This window comes from Ictidomys tridecemlineatus, chromosome 9, assembly GCF_052094955.1.
Source record: "Ictidomys tridecemlineatus isolate mIctTri1 chromosome 9, mIctTri1.hap1, whole genome shotgun sequence".
Taxonomy (NCBI): Eukaryota; Metazoa; Chordata; class Mammalia; order Rodentia; family Sciuridae; genus Ictidomys; species Ictidomys tridecemlineatus.
Window position 1 is genome coordinate 50,612,686 of NC_135485.1, and position 26,646 is coordinate 50,639,331.

The following is a 26,646-nucleotide window of genomic DNA, read 5'->3' on the forward strand; positions in this document are numbered from 1 at the left end:
TATTATAGTTTTTGAATAATCAGTCTCATCACTTTGAGTTGTCTCTTACAATTCTATAAAAATCAACTGTCTTTAAAACAGCAGTTCTCAAGAGAGCATAATTTTATCCCATTTTTGCCAACGTCTAGAGTTATTTTTGGTTATTATAATTTATTGTAAGTGATATGCTACAGGCATCTGGTAGAATGCTGCTAAATAGTCTACAATAAACAGGGAAGCCCCATAAAATAAAGAATTTTCCAGGCCCAGATTTCAGCAGCACCAAGGTTAGGAAACCTTGCTTTAGAGAGACCCAAACTAGTTATTCAAAATAAATGATTCTTAACAACAGTTGAAAGATTCATGCTACTAGTCTAACACAGACCTAGTGAAACTGTTTGTAGGATGCTCTGATCATCAGCTTTATTAAATTTAAAATGATATATCAATATTTGCTTACATGTGACCCCAAATTAAATGTTACACAATAGTTCAGAAATAAGATCATTTCCTGAATCTTAACATTAAAATTCAGAATTATATCTTACCACTATAATACAGAATAATTTATACTTGGACTATATGAGTAAATAAATGTCTCCCAGGCCTGCAAACCCTGATAATTCATGGGTACTGCCAAGCTTAGTAATATTTCCATAAAATCTTTGACTAATTCTGTTATGAAATATAGAAGACTAACTTTCTTATTCAATTCATGAGACACTTTAATTAGGGAGCGTATTTTCTTTTTCAGAAAACTTTGTGAATTTTATTGGTATGTTCTCAAAATCTTTTTTTTTTTTTAACTTGTTTTAAAAACTAGAATTCCAAATGGCAATACCCAGGTCAAGAACTTTTGAAACTCATTGGTTGTAGAAATACAAGGGAAAAAATTTTTCTTTCTTATGGAGAAAGACAATTTTCTTTGATTCTTTTAGGTATTAGTATTCTCAAATTACTTTCAGGCCTTTTACCTTACAATAATAAAGGACAAAATCTCCCCCTGGTGATCAAAACATGTAAGTGCATCTTTAAAATGTCATTTTAAAATGGCCTGAGACTGCTCATAAAGCTACTATCACCCTTCACCAAATTTTCAAAACAAAATACATTTTTGATTAGATAATTACTACATATATCAAACATTAATTGGATTTTTTAGTATATCTGTAGTATGAGAATATGTGTGTGTATGAGTATGAATGTGCGTGTTAAAAATTACAAAAAAGAAAAGTTTTCACAACTATGAGTTAGAAGATTATTGTCTTAATTTGCCACCAGACTTTGTGAAATATAATTTCCTTTAGGAAAGTCCCCTAAATGCATTTAGAATAGCAAATTTATTTCTCATGGCAGAAAACCTGGGAGAACATGGCAGTTAAAAAAAAAAAAAGTACTTGTGAAGCTTATGAGCTCTGGAAAGGAGACAGGAAATTATGTAAACATTCCTTGAACTCCTTGAAAGTTCAGAAAGCTTCTCATTTAAGGGGAAAATCCTGACAAAAACATACTATATCACAAGGGATCTTAAAAAAAAGTTTGTATTGCAGCTCACGTATACTTCAACTTATTAATTTTAAAGAGCTGAATATCTCTGCTCTAATTTTCAAGCCAGGTAAAATGGCCCATTACTTTACAAATAAATATCCCTTATAAATTGGCAATAGATTACTGAATAACTAAAATGATTGTAAAATAAATCATGTTCTATATCTCATGTTGCCAGATCCAAACATTGAATATCACTTCATTGTACAAAGCTCACTGAATATCCACATTCTCATACATGTATGACCTGTATACAATGCTCTTTGTTTAACTTTTATGGTGAGTTAGAGGCCTGTTTTTGAAGCAATCCAGCGTCGGTAATAAGTTACTTGTGTGTAGACTCCAGGTTTGTTCTTTTGACCACAGTTATCTCCCCAGCTTACAATTCCAATGAGATACCAGGTATCTTTAAGATCTTTTATAACTAATGGTCCCCCAGAATCACCCTGAAAATTTTAAAAAAAGGAGAAAGAAATTAGATTGAAATTAAGCTTATTATTTATTTCAATGAACTACGTTTTATCATTAGACAGAAGACAGTATTTTATTATAGCTAACAATGCAGAATAATTAACTGAAACATGAAATTAAAAATTATAAATAGCCTTCAGGCTCAATTTCCATATCTTTATATTATTATTTTTTTGTACAGAATACATAGTTAAAAAGAAAAATGAATATGAAGAATTTTATGTCTCACTTTCATTATTCAGCCTGTTTCCCTAGGAGTAGCCACTTCATGCTGGTTTAATAATTTCTTAGAATACCTGATTCCTTATCACTAAATAATATGCTCAAATGAATATTTCATAGATTTAGACTGTATATATTTATTTTCTGTTATATAGGTGAAGATTTAGCTTAGTTTTAAGATTTAGCTTAGTTTTACAACCACTTCACAACTTTTCCTCACCATATCTTTATGTTTGTATCTCCATTTTGGATTAAATTAAAACTCGATGTTTACTTTAATCTCACTTAGTAAATGCCATTTATTGGTGAATCAAGCAACGTATTTTGATTATGTTACATTTGACATTTGTTGGGCAGAGTTTGGTTTCCTAGAATTAATAATACACTTTTTTTCTTCTTATTCTCCTTCTTCTTCCTTGTTTTGGGAGTATGGGGTGGGTACTGGGGATTGAACCTAGGGGTGCTTAACCACTGAGCCATATCCTCAGCCTTTTTAAAAATTTATTATTATTATTCATTTTGAGACAGGGTCTCACTAAGTTGCTTAGGTCCTTGCTAAGTTCCTGAGGTTGGTCCTGAATTTGTGATCCTCCTGCCTTAGCCTCCTGAGTCACTGGCAAGTGACACCATTCTGGGCTATTCTTTGGCTAATTTTCCATGTACCTTGGCAAATGTTTAATGTTTCAAAAAATCTATGTAGATCTAACAATAATATTTACTAGTACTCAAGGATATCAGAGAACATGTCAGTTCTGGAGACTGAGCCCAGGAGTGCTTTACCACTGAGGTACATTCCCAGCTCTTTTTATTTTTAATCTGAAGACAGGATTTCTCTAAGTTGCTTAGAGCCTCTTAAAACTTGAGATTTTTCTACCTTAGCCTCCTGAATCACTGTGATTATATGCTATGCCACCACAGGAACACATCAGTTGTTTACTTCTTCTGAAGATGTTCCCCATCTCAGCATACACATACTTGCTCAATTTCCCTCTGTTTCCTGCATACACACACACACACACACACACACACACACACACACACACATCCCTTCCTTTTATAATGACTTAGATTGGTTACTCTAAATTTGGTGTAGAGATAATCCTGAGACTGTGTAGCCATCACCATTCTTTTGTGTTGATTTCATAATGCTTTAGGTTCCTTAACTTCCACTTTCTTGATTTTTCTCCCTCATTTTGATAAAGTATCCTACCAGGGGGTTTCCTAAGAAAGAGGTGCTTCCAAAGTTCTTATTACCTGTTTGAAAAGGCAGGGCACAAAGGCACCAAGGTGCTATATTACAGAAAACTGTAAGTGCCAAACAAAGGGCCCAGTTAGTAACAGAAGAGAACAGAGACAAAGAACATAGTGGGGGTAGACTTAGAAGCTTTCACACACACACACACACACACACACACACACACACACAGACACAAAGAGGATTTATCCTCTTTAAAAATAAAATTTATAAAATAATATATATATATATATATATATATATATATATATATATATATATAACCTAGATGCCCTTAAATAGATGAATGGATAAAGAAATGGTAATACATATATACAATGAAATATTATTCAGCATCAAAAGAGAATAAAAATATGGAACTTGCAGGTAAGTGATGGAGTTGGAGAATATCATTCTAAGTGAAGTAAGCCAGCCTCCCAAAAACCAAAGGCTGAATGTTTGCTCTGATAAGTGGATGCTGGTCCATAATGAGGCAGGGGATGCGATGAGTGGAAAAACTTTGGATTGGGCAAAGGAGAGCGAGAGAGAGGGTGGGGGCATGGGTTAGGAAAGATGGTAGAATGAGACAGACATCATTACCCTAGGTACATGTATGATTGCAGGAATGGTGTGACTCTACTTTGTGTATAACCAGAGAAGTGAAAAATTGTGCTCCATTTGTGTGCAAGGAATTGAAGAACATTCTGTTGTCATGTATAACTGATTAGAATACATTAAAAAGAGAAAGGTCTCTATTCTAAAAATTATAAAACACTGATGAAAGGATTGCAAGAGGTACAAATAAATGGAAAGATATTCAATGTGCATGGACTGAAAGAATAACTATTGCTAAAATGTCCATACAACCCAAAGTGATTTATACAGTCAATGAAATCTCTGCCCAAATTCCAATGGCATTCTTCAAAGAAATAGAAAAAAAAAACAAAAACAAAATCCTAAGATTCATATGGAATTACAAAAGACTAAAATTGCTAAATCAGTATTGAACAAGAAGAACAAAATTGAAAGCATTGTAAATCCTGATTTCAAAGTATATCACAAAGCCATAGTAATCCAAACTATATGATCCTGGCATTAAAACAGACACAAAAAATCAATGGAATAGAATTGAGAGCCCAGAAATAAACCTACACATCCAGAGTCAACTACTATTTGACAAGAGAATCAAGAATATGCAGTGCAGAAAGGAAAGGACAGTCTCTTCAGTAAACAGTGTTGGGAAAATTAGGTAGCTTCAGGCAAAATAATGAAACTGGACCCTTACGTAGCTTAAAAGAGTTAACTTAAAATGGATTAAAGACACAAATGTAAGCCCTGAAATTATAAAACTCCCAAGGAAAATGCTCCTTGACACTGATCTTGTTAATGATTTTTTTAGATATGACATTGAAAGGACAATCAACAAAAGAAAAAATAAATAAATGGGACTACATCAGACTAAAAAGCTTCTGTGCAACAAAGGTAATAAGCAACAAAATGAAAACGTAATCTCAAAATTAGAAAAAATATTTGCAAGTCATATATATGATAAAGGGTTAATATTGAAGATATACAAAACTTTACATAACTCAATATCAAATAATGAATAATGCAATGAAAATTGGGCATATAACCTGAATAGACATTTCTAAAAAGGAGACATACAAATGGCCAATAGTATAATATAAGATGTTAAGATCACTAATCATTAGAGAAATGCAATCAAAATCCTGAGATACCACTCCACACCTATTAGGATGGATATTACCAAAAAGTCAAGATACAACATCAGTTGAAGAGGATGAGAACCCTTGTATATGGTTGGTGAGAATGTAAATTGGTACAGCCCTTATGAAAAAGTATGATTCCTCAAAAAAGTTAAAATTAAGACTTCCGCATGATCCAATGATCCCACTTCTAAGTATTTAAGTGAAGCAAACTAAATCAGTAACTCAAAGAGACATCTGCACACTGCAGTATTATTCAGAGTATCCAAGACATGATAACTACCTACGTGTCTATTAATGAATGATTGGCTAAAGAAGACACACACACACACACACACACACACACACACACACACATACACACACACACCTCTGAACATTATTCAGCTATTTTTAAAAGAATCTGCTATTTGTGATAACACAATGAAATTGGAGGACATTATTACATGAAATAAGTCAGACACAGGTAAACAGAGTATTATCTCACGTGTGGAATCTAAAAAGTCAAACTCACTAAAACAGAGTACATTGGTAGTATCCAAGGACTGTGGGAGAAATGTTGATCAAAGGGTATAAATTTTGAATTATAAGATGACCAAATCCTGGTAATCTAATGTATAGCATAGATGGTGCTGAATAGATTAATTTTATTGTGATAATCATTATAATATGTATGTCAATTTATATACATTTCTTATTTACTATATATTTTCCATTTAAAAATCAAATATGCTCTTATAATCCAGAAAAAAAAAGACAAATAAGATTTATAAAATATAATATATATGTATAAATAATATAATATGAATAAGAAAAGTAATATTAGTATGAGTTAATATTAAAAAACTAATAAAAATGAATTTAGAACAATAAAAGTAATGTAAATTATATAAAATATAAAAAATGTAATATACAAACTAACACAACACTTGTGGGCTCTCAGTAGGTAGGAGGACAGATGACATCCTTGGTGAGGAAGTGGTGTGGATAAGGGTGCATTAGCAGTTCCTCATGGGAGTGTCTCAAAAGCACCTCAAACTCCACATGGCTGATGTTGGACTCAGATCTCTGTAGGATGTGTAACTTTGCCCTGACATGTTTACCACATTTTTTCAAATTATTTAAACCAGAAATTGAATTATTTTAATTATTCAGCCAGAAATTTAGATATCATGTTTTGATACCTACTTTCTTCAATCATATCAAAATTATCTCTTCACTTGTCAATTTTAGCTCCTACCTTCTTTGTCTAGCTCTGTCTACATGCTACCTTCTTAATCCAAATTACCATATTTCACCTGGATTTTTGTTACACAGGCTAACTTATCCACTATGGCCAAATCCAGATTTTCTCCTTACTGTGAGCAGAATGATTTTCAAAATGTTCAAATTTGATTGAAAAACTCTTTTAACTTAACAAACAAATAATACTACTCAGGAAGTGTTTTGAGAACTTTATACATATTAACTAATTTAGTATAAACCCCCTGATTAAAAATTTTAATGCTTTCCATTGCTTTTAGGAAAAAGGGCAAAATACTTCAGGTTGCTGATTGCCCTGCCAGGCAATCCTCTTGCGTCAAACTGGCAACATTGAGCCTATATGTTCTGTAATATGCTAAAGGTCTTCTTCAGTTCCTAAGCTCTCCCTAGCCACTTCATCATTACAGCCCTCCTGGTTAACGCCTTCTCTTTTCTGCTAATTCAACTCTAGCTACCCTTCAACTTTAGCTTCACCTCTCTTAATAGTGTGTTCATTTTCATATATTCTTATAGAAATATGTCCTTTTTCTTCCAAGCATTCTACTGCAGGCATCTTCCTTTCATTACTGTATATGCTGTATTAACACACATCTAACAGTCAGTTCCCTGAAAGCAGGTTCCCTGTAGTAGTTAGTATGGTGCATGGCACAAAGTAGGGAGTTTAAGCCTTTTTGAGCAAATAGGAGACACAGAATGAATAAAACAATTACCAGGGAAAATTCTGGACTAATTTTCCTCTATATTATGTTCCCAACTACCAGAATTTGAATTATGCTTCCTCCAGAAAACTATCGCCAAAACCCATCTACTGTTTTCTGGAATGATTTTGAAGGCCATATTGAAAGAACTTACCCATCAGTGCCTCGGTGGTTGTTAGAACTAGAAATTTTTCTTTTTGTAACTCTTGGTTGAACTATGAACAGTAGTAAAATCACAAAACTGCACTAAGTTGTGAAAACTTTCCATTTCTGGCTTTGATATCAGCAGTTCTGATCCTTTGTCATTTGGGTTTGGATCTTTCCTCACTAGACTTCTGGTGGAGAAATTAAGGTCTCTCTCTTCTTATTCTGCATATCAGGCATGGAATTTATTGAGTTCCAGTTCAATATGCCATTGATGCTTGAACTTCTATTTTATTACCACATATCCCAGTAAAAATCACTGTACTTGTGTCTTGGATCCTTAAGCCTGAGTCACTTCCCTGAGAACTTACCCTAGTTTTGTATAGGTTTGTTTCATTATTAATTTGCCCAGACAGGCAGGAATTTTACCTCTGCTCCAATTCACTGAGGCTTCCCTAGGACCACCAATACTTCTGAGGCTTCTCAGTAATCTGACTGATTGAAGTCTCATCCTTCTTCTCCAAGTCTACTGATGATACCTTCCACTTGTTTCCCATGACGTCAACCTTGCTGGAATCCCTCAATTCTGGTTGCCTTCCTCTACACATTCTTGGCAACTGAAGTTAAACATGTGCCATTCCTGCTCATAAAGCCTATATGCTACAAAACTCACTGCTCCTTTTCTAACAGATGTTGCCCATGCTGTGCAGTTTTGATGATTCTGGACAGGGTTTTCTGCCACTTGATGTCAATACTATACCTATTATTTAGCCACATAGAGTCACCTTGTTGGAGTTTTCAAGAATATCATAATAAAAATCAAATGCCTCTAGGAAGATGAACACTCATACCTTTTTCAGAAATATATGCCAGATAGATGGTAGAGGACAGAGAAAGGCACTGGAAAGAACTTTAGGCTACTGCCAACTTGGTCTAATCCAGTATTTTCATTGTTAATTAGCCCTTTAACCACATATGCTCCTTATGCTGATTCCCCAAAAATTACATGGGATGCCCTGAAGTATGATTTGTAAGTATACCTTTATAGTTTGGCTCTGATCTTTCTCTTTTCTATAATGTTCTTTTCTTATTCTGCAATTGGGCAAGTGCTATTTGTTCTTTAGAACATATTGAAATATCATCTCTCTGACACTAGCTCCAAAAATGTTCCCTTCAGGGAGAAAATATTTGTTCCCCATTATGTTATTTATAACATCATAGTATTTCCTTTTTTAGGATGTGAGCCCTTTAAGAAAAGATACTTTGCTTTATTAATCTTTGGATTTCTGGTTATTAAGAAATTTTAATTTTATTGGTTTGTTTGATAGCATTAAAGAAACATTTTACTTATTTTATTTGGCTTACTAAAACATTTTAAACCATGTATTTGCTATAAAATTTACATTTAGAACTTTTTGGAGCTGATGTGATATCTGTATTTTGTACTAATATAAAGAATATAGAATATTTTCTGGGTAAGATAAAAATTCTTTTTTTTGGGGGGGGTTACGAAATTTACATAATTTTCTTTCTCCAACCTACCCTGCAAGCATCATAAATTCCTTCCAGATATCCAGCACAGAACATTCCAAATTTTATATCATTGCCATACACCTGTGGTTGCTTGCACACATCATTACTTATGATCTTCACTTTGGCTTCTCGTAGATTGTTTTGCGATTCCCCTGAAGAGAAAACAAAGCAGTTTTAATTTGTATAATGATCATCCTTACCTAGAGCAATGTTGAGAAGACTTGTTTCTAATCTTCATTCTAAAACTGTCAATATAGAATGAGGTTAACATAAGCAGTCCTAGAGAAAAAATTTCTAATTAAAATTTGGCACATTTAGGGATCATTATTTTCTATAACATTTTTATAAATATCTCTACAAGCAAGAAAACCTTTTGGTCCAAACCTGTAATCCCAGTGATTTGGGAGGTAAAGCCAGAAGGAGCACAAGTTTGAGGCCTATCTCGGCAAAAAAAAAAAAAAAAAAAAAAAAAAAAAGAACTATGGATGTAATCTTGAGCCTGAGTTTGAGTTCTATCCCTAATACCACAAGAAAAAAAATCAGCTTATATTTTTAAAAAGGCATTTCATTTTTTATGAAGTCTGTATTTCAGATTGTTCCCAGAAACTTTATATGCTTAGTTTTCTCTCTCAGCTTCATAAAATAACTATCATACCATACACATTTATTTTATCCTTTACATTAAAAAAACTTTTTTAAAACAAAGGATGAACCTTTGTTTTTATTCATTGATTTGCATGTGGTGCTGAGAATCAAACCCAGTGCCTCACACATGCTAAGCAAGCGCTCTACTACTGAGCCACAACTCCACCCCTTATACTTTACATTTTATAAAGAGCTTTCAATATATAAAATTAATTGACAAGATGGTATTTCTTATATAAGTTATATCTTGATTGCAGTTTTGTGAGTCTCTGAGAAGAAGATCCCACTAAGCTGAGTCTGAGCTTGTGACCCATGGACATGATGAGATAATAATAAATGGGTGCTATTGTAAGCCGTGACATTTGTACTAATTTGTTATACAGTAATTGAAATCTATTACAGATACCTTCTCAAGATTTTCAAGATCATTTTAAGATTTATTTTTGGAGAGCTATTTGCACATATAGCATATAAGTGAATAATTCAGAAATATATTAAGGAATTTTAAAAGTGATTTTGTTCTTTGAATACAATTATTTTGTCTACTACATTATCCTGTACAGTGCTGGGAAGGGTAAAGTGAAACTGACAATCTGTACTTTGTAGGTGATACTATAAATTCATAACTTTTCCAGCAAATTAGTTGGTAAATATTTCACAATTATAAAAAGCATATCCCATAAATTTTGGATATCCCTCACTATATTTTATATACTGAGGAAATACTTAACATTTTTTACAAAGTATCAATTTTTATCAAAGAATTAGGTTTTTACATATCAATTTTCTTTATTGTTTTAAATTTTATTCATTTCTATTCTTTTCTTTATTATTTACTTACTTCTGCTTGTTTTAGGTTTATTTTTCTCTTCTATACTAGTTTCTTGAGGTGAGAACGTAGATTATTGATTTAACTTTCTTCTTCACTAATGCAAGCATTTGCTATGCATTCTCTCTTTATTTTACTGCATCCTGCATACAGGATTCAGTATTCATTCAGTTTAATGTATTTTAAAGATCTGCCTGTGACTTCTTCTTATTTAAGGGTATGATGACTAATTGTTAAGCATTTGGAGATTTTCCTGTTATTTTTACACTGGTGATTTCTAATTTGAACCTCAAAGAGAACATACTTCGTGTGATTTCAGTTTCTTTGTGTTTGTTAAGCTTTGCTTTGTGATCTGGTGTTGACTGATACTTAATGTGTATACTGCTGTTTTTTGATGAAATGTTCTACAAATATCAGATTCTATTGTTATTAACAAAGTATTATGGCAGGTATTTTTCTATGCTAACCTCAAACTACTGAGAGAAAATGAATTTTTCTACAAAGTCAAAGGGAATTCATGATGCTTCTCTCATAATTATGAAGCAGAGATTGCAAACCTTTTCTTAAGAGGAAACCCATCAGAAATAGTGTAGACATAGTGAGGTTATCAGGCTTGCCCCTTTAATCTATTGGAATAGATAACCTGTGGGTAGCATTTTCTGTGATTGGCAATAAGACCTTAAAGAAAGTGCTGAATATTCAGTATATACATAGAGTACTTGGAGAGACCACAAATCCTATTCTTGGCTATGTTAAAGAGTCTTCCTTGTCTCTTAATGGAGCTGAGAATTACAGGCGTATACCTCATATTTTGTTGTATATAAATAAATTGTATAGATTTCTGATAATGTATTTTATCTTTCTCAGAAATCCCTTTTCACCTTCTCAAACCTGGAATTAAAGAAACCCTCTAACTATTGTTAAATATATGTGCCTGGACTACTTTATAGAATCCACAGTGTGCCTGGGAATGTTACGGAATAGTCAATAACCAAGTCATTATTATTTCCTAAGAGATTGTTAGTATATCGAATTGAATAATTTTAGAAAATAAAATATGGTTTGGTGATCTTATCTCTATGCTCTTCTTATTCACAATCACCCTCAAATTAACCTCTTTAGTAAATTTTAGAAAACTTTGAAAATTTTAGAAAATTATAGAAAACTTTGCTGCAGTATTTGAGTATTTGAGTCAGTCATTCAATTGAAGCATCATTAGGCCTGCTGTTGGCAATGTTTGCCACTAAGTGGAGCTAGAATCCCTCCAAATGAAGCTAATTGAGGACAGTAGAGCCAAGAAATACAGTTTCCAAGATTGAGAGCTCAATGACACCATACAAACTCATGGAACCTAGCTGTGTCTAAAGTCACTTCTTACCACTATTGACTTCCAAGGTATAAGGGCCATTTGCTGTTTTTGTTTGTTTTGTCTTTGTTTCTGCTTTGGTTCATTTGAATTGAATTTCAGTCACTTGCAAAATAAGGACCCCTGACTAACACAACCAAACTGTGGAAATTACTGGCAGGATGATACTAGTGGAGATTAAATCACACTGCCCTAAAGGGACTTAGCCTTTCTTTAGCTTTTCTGAGATACCTACCACCATAATAAAGTGCTCCAAATCCTGTGATGTAGACAGTGGAATTTGGTGGGAAGGATGCAGAAGCTTCTGGCAAACAAATCCGGCGTATGTCATCTGAAAAGGTGACTCTAGGATGGAACTGCACAACGGCAATGTCATACTCCCTTGCTGGGGAGTGATATCGCTCGTGGACAATGATTCTCTTTACTTCTCTTTTCATTAAGGGAGGATTTATTGTTGTTCCAAAAGTAACAGTCCATTGACGTGGATTTGCATTACTGGAAAAGGTTAGAAATTAGCAGAATATGTGAACTACCAGAACATACGAACAACATTAATTGCATTTAGGCCAATAAAGAGAAAATACCATCTTGATAATACTTGGTTGCAATTATATCTTTCTTTGATCATTTGAACAGTCTATTGCTAGTATTTTTTAAGGATAAATATATGCAAATAACTATATGGCACATACAGTATTATTTACCTATTCCTTCAGCAAATACTTGTTGAGAAACTATGTGTTGAATATTATCAAAATGCTAGTGACAAAGAGATGAACAAGATATAAGTTTTTAGATAACAGGACTATTAGGTTTGAGGGAAGGAAAAAAATCAAAACAAATTAAAAAGTAGATAAATAACTTCAATATTTATTATTTATAACTACTTCTAGTTATATATATAACTAGAAGTAGTTAGGGAAGACTTTTTTGGGAGAACAACACTCTTAGGCTGAGACATGGCAGATGAGGAGTAAGCAGTAAGAGGATAAGGTAGTCAGGTTTCCAGGCAAACATCCAAAGATCTTGGACCAGATGGGCTTTGATTTAGAACATGAAGTTAAGGATGGTGGACGATGAGATTAGAAAGGTAGACAGGCAATAGAGTATCTTATAGGACATGACAGAGTGCTTAAATTTTATTCAAGTAGGAATCCACTTGATGTTTTCAAGGAAGGGAGTTATGTAGTCTCATTTACATTTTCAAAAAAATCACATAGGTTCTTTCTGGAAACTAGATTGTTGGATCTATTTAATAGACCTTGTATTTTATTACATTTGTAGATGATAATAAATCTGAAAAAAACCCAAAATGAGATACACTAAAACATAATTATGCTTTTTAAACTTTAACCTTCTAACCTGAGCTCAAATCCACCAGATGAAAATCAAGGCTAATTAATGATGAGAAACATAAATGTGTAGGAATTTAGATTCCAAAATAAACTGCAAAAATCCAAAATGTTGACACCTGGCCTGGGAGCCATCCCTAAAAAAACAATCTGAAAATTTCATTATTATTTTTAAAAATAACAAATATATGATGAATTTTCTTAAGTACTAACTCTATATCAGACTGAAATAATATCAAACAATCTCAGGGTGGGAGAGGTCATAAAAATTGTTTAGTTCTCCCTCTGATCCAGTGTTTGAAAGATGAGTCTTGACATCAGGAATTATATGCTTGTTTTCCATTCTGCCCTCTCCTAACATTGTGACTATGGACAAGTTTCTTAAATTTTCTTATCCCCCCCCCTCATTAAAAAAGGGCTTAACCAATTAGGGCTTATTTAACAGAATGAATATAAGAATTATATAAAAGAATTCTTAAGCACCTAACAAAATGTTCATAGCATAATGGAGCTTAATACTTGTTGCTAGTCATTGCTACAAAAACACTCTCAAGTAGTGATTGTCTATGCCTGAGCTCTTCTGCAGATGGAGGCATGTTCTTTGCCTTAGAATCCCTTTCTTTATCTTGGAATTCCTTTCATCTGTGAGCAGTTCTTTGCAAGTTCTTTCTTGATTCCTTAAATCTCTTCTACATGAGAGTACTTCAGATCTATTAAAACAACTATCATCTGTACCAAAGCTTTCTCAGGAAAAATTTTCATCTTCTAGGGCAATATTTCTCAACTTTTGATGTGCATACAAATGCTTAGGAAATATTGTTCAAGTGCAGTTCTTGATTCTGTAGTTCTGGAATGGATCTTCGATTCTTTCCTTTCTAACAAATTCCATAGCAGTGTAAGGGCTTCTGGATTGTGGATCATATTTTGAATAGTAAGACTATGAATATACCATCCTTTGCTTTACCTTCCAAGAATCTCTACTCTGAAAGCACTTTGTTTTGTGAAGTGCTCTTTAAGTGTGTCATCCAGGAGAGAATTTACTAACCCAAGTTGGCTCTGAGAAACAAAGAGTCTAACATTTAGTTTATTCTGAGCTCCAATTTTTTAAAAGTGAAATCTAAATCACAATAAAGTATTGTAGACAACTGACTCCAATCAAGCTATTTTCTGATAAAAATTTCTTAATAATTTTTACTTTAAAGCATATTTCTGCTTTTTGTAATGATACTCTTTTTTTCTGACCCAAGTTAGAGCCTTACATGTATACTTGCTAAAATTAATCATTTAGTTCTTGCTCATTAACATAACTAAGACGTTTAAAATTTCTCTTACCTAAATATCCATTTCTCTTCCAGCCTTATATTATCAGCTAATTTGGTGAACACAACTTCCATATCATCTGTCAGCTCTAGAAAATATACTATGTAGGACATGGGGAGGCTAGATTTCTTAGGTAGGTCATTCACTATCCTCTGTATTTTAAGATATTCTGAATCATTACCCTTTGAATAGAGTTATTGTATTGAGTAAGTTACCCGTTACCCCTGCATTACATTTATATTATTTTTCTGTCCCATAGTTTCCTATTTTACTTTTTCATGTACGAAATTAGTCATATTATCAATCTTGGTGTGTAGTCCTTGGAAGTATATTTTAAGGGAGAAACTGACAAAAGCTAAACTTTTGAAGAAGAACCAATATGAAAGGGCATCTTGAAGTTGGTTCTGTGAAAACAGAACAATAATATTTGTTTTCATTTATGTTTTGGAAATTCTCATTCATTTTTATGTTTGGCCTGAAAAAGAGAATCTAAGAACAACTGATCAATGGATGAAGAAATAAGTTTGGTTCCTGCTGTTCCAGATGAAACAGCAAATATTAGTGTTGAAATCTATTAGAGCTCAGATTTAGTGTTCAATGTTATAAAGATATGTATGTATTCTATTAAGAATCTCTTAATGGATTTATACTCAAAGATGGATTGTGTTATGATAACAAAAGTCAGGTTAAAAAGGTTTATAGGTTAAAAGGAATGTGAGATGATCTTGTTAATCTATTTCCTCTTTTTGTTTTTCATCTGTTTCCTAATACAGTGAAGTTCAGTAAATAATCCAAGGCCACAAGCATTTGACCCAGCTCTCCAGCTGGCTTGGAATGTTCTGCCCACAAAATCTGCTGCTACCCATTTTACTGAGATACTCAGAAAGCTTTGTAATGGCCACAGTTCATACTGGACAACAGCCATAAATTTAATCTCCTTAGAAAGAAATCCCCAAATTTTAAATACAATAGTTATTAAAAAATCCAACTGGTTATTATCTTGAAAAAATAAATTTATTTTTTAAAAAGTCATTTTATATTATACTTAATAAAATGTGTTGTACAATAATGCTCTCAATGAATAAAGAATTGATTAATTATTAACTGTTCATTTGAAACAAATTACATGATAGTACACTAATTTTGCCTTGGGCTTATCTTTTGTAGCAGTATTGTCAAGAGGTACTCTATTATGCAAAGTTTTATTGGGTAGCTCAAGAAGCCCTTCTAATTCTTTAGTGTTCAGGAGAATCTCTTATCTAGTATCTATCCTTATCCTCCTGCTAATTTCTCATTTGGGTTATGAACTTCTCTAATTTTACCCAATTTACATATTATAAAGCTACATAACTTGATTTGTGCCATTCTCCCTCATCGCAGTTACCAACTTCCTGTATCCATGGAAGATTTCAGTTTCATTTTGCAATTAATTTGATTATTTATTATCAGCATAAGATTGACTCAAGTGTTTAGCAGAGAGAGGTACTATTATTATTAAGTGGAGAGCATTGTTTGACATAGGACTAATTTTATATATTGTTAGTAAATATTTTGTGTTAGGATCACTTCTGTTCTCTTACAGTTTCTTTATTTAAAACTCTGAGGACTTGATTAATGAACACTAGGATAATTATTATAAGTTCCTTAATTCCCACCAACCTTTCTAAATTTATATATGCAGGTATAACATTATTTTAAAAAAAAAGGATCTGAAAAGTTCTCTTATTTACTTCAGTAATATTTGGGACACTAATTATTACCCAGAATATGATAAAATCTCAAGGATTTTTAACAATAGTGGTGTCTAGTTGAAGATCAACTTACTTTTTAAAGCAGTGTGCTGCAGTGACAAGCCACCTGTCACTAATCAAGGTGGCCCCACATTGATGGATGTTACTTCGCTGAAGGGAAGCTTGCCAAGGCCAGGCACCCTTGTCTGCAAGTTCTCCAGACATTATTCTATTGACTATTAATGGAACAGCTCGTTTACCGCAACCTTAAAAAGATGAGATCATTAAGTTATAAGAAATGTGTAGTTAATGGTTTATACAAAGAACCTAAGAGAGTACTGCAATACAATAATTGCATGTATCATTGTATAAGCATGCACTAAATCACCATCCATTCTCTGTATTTCTTGATGTATTGATATTTTGCTTACTCCCTCCCTTTGTAGATGTGGATATATGTTGCCTACTGAAGCCTTGTTAAGCTGCATATAGCTTACGCACCACAAAGTGGTAAATCGGGCCTGTGAATTTACTCGTTAATTATCCAATTATTCTGGGAGCTCCCATTAATATTGTTTCCTAGTTTTGGGTGATTCAGCAGTGTTACTTGACATGACTTCCTCATCGAAAGAACTCCCTATGGTCAGATAAGTAATTGCCTGTTATTAATATTATTACTTCTTTGTAACTCCCCTCCCATCTACTTCTCTGAGTGACTACTTTCTAAGGTGAGCTTGAATTAATGTATCATCACCAGTTCTTCACTCTTCAAGGTGGAAGTTTCCATATAAACATCACATTCACTATTGACATAAATAAAGATGTGTTCTGTCATGTGAACCAGAAATTACTTTGCTGCTTCTGCTACTCATACTTAGGGGTCCTGTTAGGAATCTAAACTATTGAGCACAATGTTAATAAAGAAAATATGGTAGGTTCAATTCTTTTTTCAACTAAGTATCAAAAAATAAAATTTATTTATCTGATAATAAATATGCTTCAAACATGTCCAGCTGTTTTAGAAATCTCCATTCCTCTGTCATTTCTCTAGTTTAGACTGTCATTTTTCCTCATCTGAAGAACTACAACTGCTTTTTTCTTCATCCCACTATTTCTAGGTTTGCCTCTCCAATTTGTTCTTCATACTGGAAGCCAAGTGATCCTTCTGAAATGTGTGAAAACTTCACACTTCATTGTCCTCCAGATACAGTAAAAATAGTTCAATATGATCTGGTCCTCAATTAATATTGACAACACCTCAGTCCCTCCATTTTATTCTGCATTTCAGCCATGTTCACATTTTTCATTAAAAAATGACTATGTTTTAACTAACTTAAAGGCATTTTATATTCTGCTCCCCTGGCCCAGAACACTTACTCCCAGTCACTTGATCACTTTCTAACTCCACAAGACCAGATTAGGTAAATCTCTGGTTAACTCTCATAGCACTGTGATCTTTCTCTGTGAAAACATTTATCACACTATTTTAGTATTTCTTAATTTATTTGTATCTTCCCTTACCTTGGAATTATAAGTTTGAATAAGATCATGTCTTATTTGTAATGGTACCTACCATCCAGACATACTTTCTGGCACTGGGTAGATATTGAAAGAAATTTATTGAATGAATGAATAAGTGAATAAACATATTTTGGGTGTTCTCAAGACACAGAGGCAAAAGCATAAACATTACTACTCAATTCTTCCTCATTTTTGTAAAAATTTACAAGATGCAAGTCACAGTGAATTAAAGTGAGTTAGTGAAGTCACTGTCATCTATGAAGGTAAGGATATTAAGTATATTTTGTATGGTCAGTCTCAGATAATGGAGTTTATCTTTTCCTTATGTATCTCTATCTCATCATTTTATTTCTCGGCAGAAAGAAAGCATATTTCATAGCACTTTAAAAAATTAGAAAAGCAAGCCAACTTATTCCAAACAAGAAATATAAACTTTCTTTAGAATTTTTAACATGTAAAGTGTTTTTTTCTTGAACACGACTTTAAAATTTCAGTCACTGAATTTGAACAACAGTATTAACATCTATTTCAAAGTTGTTTTTCTTTCCCAAAGAAAGTATGAAACATAAATGGGAAATTATGAGCTAATATTTGAAGATAGCTTTCATGATGTGAAAATTCAACTTGTTTATATAAGCTAACTAGACTTACATGCTTGGACAGTTAGCTTCCCTGTTGATGAGCTCATTGCTGAAAAACAAAATGGGACAAAGAATGATAATTTGCTATTCTCTTGGTTGGTCTCAATGACCAGGAATTATTAGAGGACATTGGCCATATATGGATTCTAGATAGGTGAGCAGGAGATTCAGGAGATTAGCTATCTGATTTAGCAATATATGTGTGCATTTTTGTTGAGATTTAGAGGCAACCTCTAACTAAGTACATAATATATCAAGGAGTGTGAAAGACAAAAATGGTGCATGATTAAAATTCACAAATACTTTCTATTAATACAGAACTGTGGCTTTCCAGTGGTGCAGGGTAAAGTTCTTTTGTATTCCACTTCAGGAGACATGAACAAGCAAGTAAGTAGATGGGTCCCAGGCCACAAAGCTTGCCTGAAGCAGACCAGGTTGACTTTTGTCCCTTTTACTTAAAATGTCACATAAGCCTTTCTTTTAGGTTAAGTGTTTAGGTTGAAAAAACTTGGAAAATTCCCACAAAAAATTGTATTTAAAATACTTCTAAAACAATTCTTAAATGGTCAAAATGCTTTATTTTTTAAAAAAGACTAAACTATTGTGTATTCTTATCTAACATCTGCTAAATATTGGTAAATGTCAATTATTGTCAATTTCCAACATCATTAGGAATCTAATAAAGGAAGAATATTTAAACATATATTTAAATATTTGAACATATATTTAAACACATACTATTATTTAAAAACACATATGTGTTACATATGTGTAACATATATGTAACATATACCATATACAAAGTATATATATATATATATATATGTATATATATTATTTTTAGTTGTCAATTATACTTCAGTAAAACTGAGAGAAAATAAATTGATATAAGGAAGTTTATATGAAAATTATAATGATATTCAGGTTAAATGGTTCACTGAATAGACAATAATAAACTTATTTTTTTCTACTAGTGCCATGTTTCTCAAACTTAAATTCTCAGCACCATATTTCCCTTTGTGCAAAATAAGAATGTTTGTTGAAATTTCTATAAATCCCATGTGGGAAATTAGGATGATGAACTCTGTAGTGGGGATTGAACCCAGGCACATTTTACCACTGACCCAGTCTTTTTTTTTTATTTTTTATTTTTAGTTTCAATCACAGATCTTATTTATTAAATATTTAAGCATTTAAATTTTAACACTGTGTGTATATATATATATATATATATATATATATATATATATAAAGAACTACTAGTTTGATACCCAGAATACACAAAATGTTATTTTTTAAAGTTTATTCTTTTTTTCCCTTATCTTTTTAAAATTAAATTATTTATTTAATTTTAATTTGTTATATATGATGGCAGAATGCAATTCATTTCATTTTACACATATAGAGCACAATTTTTCAAGTCTCTGGTTGTACACAAAGTATTTTCCCACCGTTCGTGTCTTCACATAGGTACTTAGGGTAATGATGTCTAATTCATTGCACCATGCTTCCTACTCTCATGCCCCCTCCCTTTTACTTCCTCCCTTTTGCCCTATCTAAAGTTCCTCTATTCCTTCCATGCTCTCCCCCATTGCCATTATGAGTCAGCATCCTCATATCAAAGAAAACATTTGGCCTTTGGTTTTTGGGATTGTCTTACTTCACTTAGCATTATATTCTCAAGATATATCCATTTACCTGCAAATATCTGGTTTTATTCTTTTTTAATGCTGAGTAATATTCCATTGTTTATTTTTGACACATTTATCTAATGAAGTTCCCCACACATGGTTATTTGTCAAAACAAAAAGATTCTAGATAAATTATGGATTGAATGTTGAGCTACAGGGTTTTTTCAAGAATTGACTTAGAATGTTTTCAGATTTTTATTGTTTTTGGAAGTTCTAAGATGAAGTATTTCTGGAAAGCACTGTTTTTGCCGATAGGAATTGCCTTAGTGGTGCTACTGAGCTTTCCCCTATATGAACCTTTCCTAGGTGAGAGTAAATGGAAATTCTGAAACTTTAAAGGTTCCAGCTCTTTTTACTACCAATCATTCATACTAATGCTTTCAGTTTTCCAGATTATATGCCAAATTTAATAGGTTCCTAAGTAGTAATAGCTTCAATGTTCTATGTTGTGTTTTCTATTTTCTTATGCATTCTTATATTTCTGTGATTTCAGGAAGAACAAACATTATCATTGCAACTTTACAGAAGAGAAAATAGGCACAATAGTATAGGCCAATTACTTGAGTCTGCAGTGACTCAGTGGAGTTAGAATTAGTTAGGTAGCTGTCAAATCAGTTTTTCCATCAGTACATCCTATCTTTTAATCTAGTGCAATTATTAAAATAAGGTGAAACATACAAGCTGAGTCCATAAGGTACAAAAAGTCAGGTATCTAATGACTGTTTCATGCTTCATTCCTGGTTTTAGATAGCTCAGTCTTTTAAAGTTCCTGGCAAATTAACTTTTTACTGGAAATTACATATAACAACACGTAACTTATCAGAATGGCCACCATTTCACAATCTCAATTTGTGTGCCTCCTTACCTAACAAAGAAGGTGGATTAAGCATTTGACAGGTTCCTCCTTCCTCTCTGGGAGAGGTTCACAGCTTTATTCCCTGAATAGCTGACTGTCACATCAGCAAATTTCTGCCCATTCTATTACCTCAGATTTTCACTTCCTGGTGAGATTTCCTCTTGAAGAGTCAGCTAGATCCTACAGGGCAGGGTATCCTGTTTCACATCCAATATAAATCACTTGTTCTGACTCTCTTTTGTGACTCTTAAGTCTGGTATACATTGGAATTTGTAGGGGAAATATGTAACTTGTCTCCCAGAAATAGGTGCTATGGAAGCAGCTTGGTATACAAAGGTAAACAAGTTTCTGTCTACCTACACTCCTCAGAATCTCTAATTTGCTAATATAGGGGATAATTTTCCAAGAGACAAATATCATGGACAGAATTTCTAAAATGTGTTTGAACACAGAACCCCTTTTAAATGAAGTCTATCAAAAAAGGTAGAGGTCTAGATTTGAATCAGCTCACTTTAATTATTAGATTCCTTAACTGTTTTGCCTAATTTTTACATCTATGAAGTTGAGTTTCCCTACCTCATTGGAATATAGAAATTAGATACTGCATGGACTTAGAGAGGGTGTAGAGATGGGTCTTGATAAAAGTTTCTTTTCTTTAATTTATGGAAGTGATGGTGGTGTAATGAGCTAAGGGTGAACCAAAAAGAGAAAAGTAGACTATGTATAAATGGCTTTAGAGAATTTTTTTATAGTTTGCTGATTTTTTAAAGCATTATTTATCAGATAGCTTTTGGGGTTTCAAAGTTGGTTTACCATTTTCCAGAATGCTCATATGAAGAAACTTAACAAAAAAATTAATAACATCACCATATACAGAAACTATCCATAAAGGCAACAAATGAGTTTTGTTTTTGGAAGGTCCCACCCAGAAATATAATTATCGCTTAACTCTTGGTATTTTCACTTGATTAGTCATGGAGGCAATGACTTTACCATTAACCCTCTGTTGGTGGTAAAGGTTATTTGGGGATGAATGTCAATTTATTTCTTCCAGGAAAACCACTGATGACTAACTTTAGATATGCTTTCATCAGAAGATAATAAAACCTTGAAAGATCACTTAAGTTGAGAAAATTTTTCATATGAATTTGAGCTATTATTTGAAATGGTAATAATGACAAATAAGTTTCTAATTATATAAAAAACAGACCTAATAGAGACTTCATATCATGGGTAAAGTACCTACTTACCATTAACTTGAACTGAGGAAACATCTATTGGCAAGGCTCTTTCATTTCTTATCTTCTGATTTAAGATGTTATGGATTTTCTTCTCTCTTACAATTCTTTGCTCAGTAGAAGGGAACTGGAACACCATGACGATGTCTGCTTTTACACCATCTATTTCTGGACTATAACATGCAAGAGAAAAGCACATATTCAAAGAATGCATCTGGTTTTGTCCTACACTCTTTCCTTTATCTTTTTCTCCTGAATTATACCTCAATTGATGAGTGTTAATTCACATTCATACTCTTCTATGTGTCACTGTCTTACCTAATGCCATTTCACATTTCCTCTTGCCTTTTATTATTTTATTACAGCAGTTGGGTGAGATTCAGATTAAAAAGTCATCATCAAAGTAAGAAATTCTGAAAGTTGGAAGAAACCTTCCTGTTCTCTTAGGTCAATCAATGATACATTTGGTAAATGAACCACCTCTACACCATCCATGACAAGTGGTCCTCCAACCCAACGCAGTCATAAAATAATGGAAAATTTACTTCCCAAAGAGACTATTTTCTCTCTGGTCAACTCCGATTCTAAGAGTTCTTTATTTTAAGTTGAAATATATCTCCCTTTATGTTTTCCCTAAGTCTTAAGGGAAACTGGAACATACACAATGAATCAATTTCCTTTTCCACATAAATATTTGAAGATAATAAAGTGTGGTCCCTGAGTATGCTCTAGATTAAACATGCTCAGTTTTTTGAATTTTTCATACAAAGTGGTTCAAGACTCTTCACCTATGGAACTGAACTTTTTTTAAGTATTTTTAAAATTTTTTTATGGTGCATTATGATTATACATAATAGTGGGATTCATTATGCAATATTGGAATGTGCACATAATTTGATCAATCACATTCCTTGGTTCCTTCCCTTTCCCTTCCTGCCTCCCTAGATCTACTTTTTCTACTTTACTGATCTCTCTTTCACTGTTATTATTATTTTAATTAATGCAGTATAATTATATGCAAAAGCAATATTCATTGTGGTATAATCTAACATGAACATAGTATAATTTGGTATATTTCATTCCCCAGTATTTCCCTATACCCTCCCTTTCTCCCTCTCTCTTGATCCTGTTCATCTACTGTATTAGTCTTCTTCTTACTTTCATTAGACCCATCTCCTACCACTTTTTTATTCCTTTCTTTCTGTCTCTCTATCTTCTACGTATGAGAGAATGCATATGACACTTCTGAGTCTGATTTGTTTCTGTCAGCATGATGTTCTCCAGCAAATGACACATTTTCATTCTTCTTTATAGCTGAGTGAAACATCATTGTGTATATGTACCAGATTTTCTTTATCCATTTGTCTGTTGATGGCTGGTTCTATAATTTGGCTGTAGTAATTGTGCTTCTATAAACAATTGTATGCATGTATCACTATAGTATGTTGGTTTAGCTCATTTGGATAAATACCAATGAGGGGGATATCTGAGTCATATGGTGATTCTAGTCTTAGTTTTTAAAGGAATCTCCATATTTTTTTCCAAAGTGATTGTACTAATCTGCAGTCCAGTGGAACTGAAGTATTACACTCTCTTCAAATAGGAAAACCAAATTAATTCAAGGTCTTTTTAAAAACTAAAATTAATATGTATTAATCTGCTATGTCTCTTATTTTTATGCTACAAAAGATCAAAGGTCTAAAAAACATTGGAAGCCTGTCATCCTGAATTTTTGACTGAAAAGTGTAAATTATATTAATTCTGAAACATTTTGTGTGTTGTGGTCCATTTAGGCTCTGGAATATAGACATATAAATCATCAGAATTTTATGTCAAATTGGAAAACATGTAACCAAGTAATTTTTCATATTAAATCAAAGGAATTAATACTGTTTACCATATAGAATTTCTCTGGATTCCCCACAAAATATTGCATAATGGTAGTGGCTACAAATCCAAAGGAATTCATGCAGTGATGATAATGCTAGAATGCTATGGCAAACAAAGTGAGAAATCTAGGAATGCTTTTGTCTTTTAAATTGTCTAATTTGTATTATAAAATCCTTATGGAAGTCCCTAGATATCAGTAAAAATGTAAAAAAATTTGGAATAAGTCTATCAATAAGGCATTATTAGTCTATTGGTAATAAAAGTGATTATTATTTCCTTCAAATAAATTCATGTCTGAATAGATTCTTTTTCCCTAAGAACATGAGGCATGACTCAGGCACTGTGGCACAGGCCTGTAATCCCAGTGGCTCAGAAGGCTGAGACACGAGGATCGTGAGTTCAAAGCCAGCCTCAGAAAAGTGAGATGCTAAGCAACTCAGTGAGACCCTGTCTCTAGATAAAATACAAAATAGGGCTGGGGATGTGACTTAGTGGTCGAGTGCCCCTGAGTTCAATCCCAAGTACCTCCCACCCCAAAAAAGAACATGAGCTATGCATGTTTATGGGTTTGTGCATATGACATATATTTTCTGTTGCATGATTTTTGAAATAACACAATTGAAACCTTTGGACAATATCTACAACTGATAAGAGTCTTTTCTCTCCACCTTAACAAAAGAACATTTATTTCTCCAGGAAGATCTTTTTGTTTGGACATGCCTCCTGTAACTAGTGTTTTATTATAGGTAAAACTCATGATTACCTTTTGTAGTCAATTTTGTCTTTTTAATGTTTTTGAAATGACTTATCTGTCAAAAGCATATAACTCGGTGCATGAAATGACATGCTGCTGGATTTTCTTGAGGCTTTGGGTTTTGACAGATTCCAGCTCATAAATCATCAGTGGGGTCTGTGTCCTGGTTCTGTCACTTGGGGCAGAACTGTCCATTGGGGACTTTGAATACATCACTTACCCTGATCCCCAAATCTTAGTTTTTTTTTTTTTTTTAGTTTACAAAATGGTGGTCAGTCCTATATCTTGAGATTATTGGAGGTAATGTTTATGAAGAATCCTAGCCAATAACCTAGTCACATATATGAGGCTCCTGTGTCATTTGCCCTTTGTCCCTCCAGGCTTGTGACTATCCCTTTGCCCAAACATACATACGTTAGTCTGATTATTTGGTTCTTGATATAGTGCTTGTTCAAGGCTGAATTAATAAATATTTCATCCACCTGTGATTACAGAGAAAAACTATTGTTAATAAGATATCTTGTAATAAAACTATACTCTTGAATTAATGTTAAAACAATAGAAATACAATTTCACAGGAGTAACATCATCATTTAAATCAGCAATCCTCAAACTTCACAACAGAATTATTTGCTCAATTGAAAACATGATTTGGGGCTTCATCTTCCAGAATTTTGGTTTCAATTGTTCTTACAGAAACCTAGACACTCATATTTTTAAAAGTCTTCCCATAAATTTCTAATGTTTGGTGTGATATTTAGAAGATATCACTATACATTTTTTCTTAGTAGAAAGGCACCACAAAGATGGAACATAGAACAAGGCTTTGAGAAGTGGTAGAGAGGACTTTATCTCCATCCTGGGTTTGAACCTATTCTCTTGATCATGAACCGGGCAGCCTTGGAAAAGCGACTGAACCAATGTGAGTGTATTTCCTAACCTGTAAGACAAAGATAGTGGTATGTCACTCGCAAGGCTAGGAAGATGAAACACATAAAGTTTCAGGATTGTTTTGATAAATAGTTACTGGTGGTTCCCTACCCTGAATTCTGACATTATAGGTCTTAATTTCTCTGCAGGTCTTTGGTTGTAAGAGACAAGGTGGAGGCACTAAGGATTTAGGAGACAGCCAGAGATTTTTAAATAGTTGATTACCAACTTTAGGGTAAATAACAAAGGAAGAGAAAGTAAGATAGTGTTACAATAACAGATCACATTGTACTCTTAGCCAGCTTGGTGGTGCAAGCCTATAATCCCAGCGGTTTGTGAGGCTAAGGCAGGAGGATCTCGAGTTCAAAGGCAACCTCAGCAAAAGCGAGGCAGTAAGAAACTCAGTGATACCTTGTCTCTAAATAAAATACAAAATAAGGCAGGGGATATGGCTCAGTGGTTGAGTGCCCCTGAGTTCAATCTCAGTATCCAAAAAATAAATAGATAAATAAAAGAATTACACTATTTAGTTTATGTCACCAAAAAAAAAAAAAAAAGAATAAAAGCAAATGACTTTGGAACATATACAACAATTTTAACTGCCTGCCACACAGCATCGTGCTATTGTGGTCTGTCACACCTAGAGTTTGCCTGACAATATCCCCTAGTAACCACTTGGTGGCAAAAATGTCATCTTAATGCAAGTACCAGAGGTCATGGTAGACAACAGATGAGCCGAATGTATGGATGGAGCAGGGGATCCTAAATCCTAAAGGAAGGGGCAGGAAAGCCCACTAACTAAAAAAATAAATAAATAAAACAAAACAAAATAACAAATGGAAGTCTGTTTTAGGGATCAAGGAATAAGTTAGGACTATCAGGAATTCATAGATGCTTCACTTGGAACCAAAATATTAATTATTTCCTTTAACCCTTAAAGTTATTCCTGGTAAAAAGAATTATTGTTCACTGTTTTACTAAAAGAGACATTTTCCTGGCTTTACACAGATAATGACAAACAAGGACTTAAATAATGACAAACAAGGATTGAACTCAGGTCTTGC

General features: G+C 33.1%; 1 protein-coding gene across 1 annotated transcript in view; it reads right to left on the minus strand.

Annotated features, from left to right (window-relative positions):
- Positions 1-368: 368 nt before the first annotated feature.
- The window catches only part of Tmprss11a (transmembrane serine protease 11A), a 51,127-nt gene continuing 24,849 nt past the window's right edge, over positions 369-26,646 (minus strand). The window contains exons 4-9 of the mRNA XM_021730657.3: positions 25,067-25,134; positions 22,021-22,181; positions 16,156-16,327; positions 11,895-12,154; positions 8,829-8,971; positions 369-1,973 (exon numbers count right to left, since the gene is read on the minus strand). Coding sequence (XP_021586332.3) covers positions 1,812-1,973; positions 8,829-8,971; positions 11,895-12,154; positions 16,156-16,327; positions 22,021-22,181; positions 25,067-25,134 — 966 coding nt within the window. The 3' untranslated portion in view covers positions 369-1,811. The remainder of the gene's footprint in view (positions 1,974-8,828; positions 8,972-11,894; positions 12,155-16,155; positions 16,328-22,020; positions 22,182-25,066; positions 25,135-26,646) is intronic.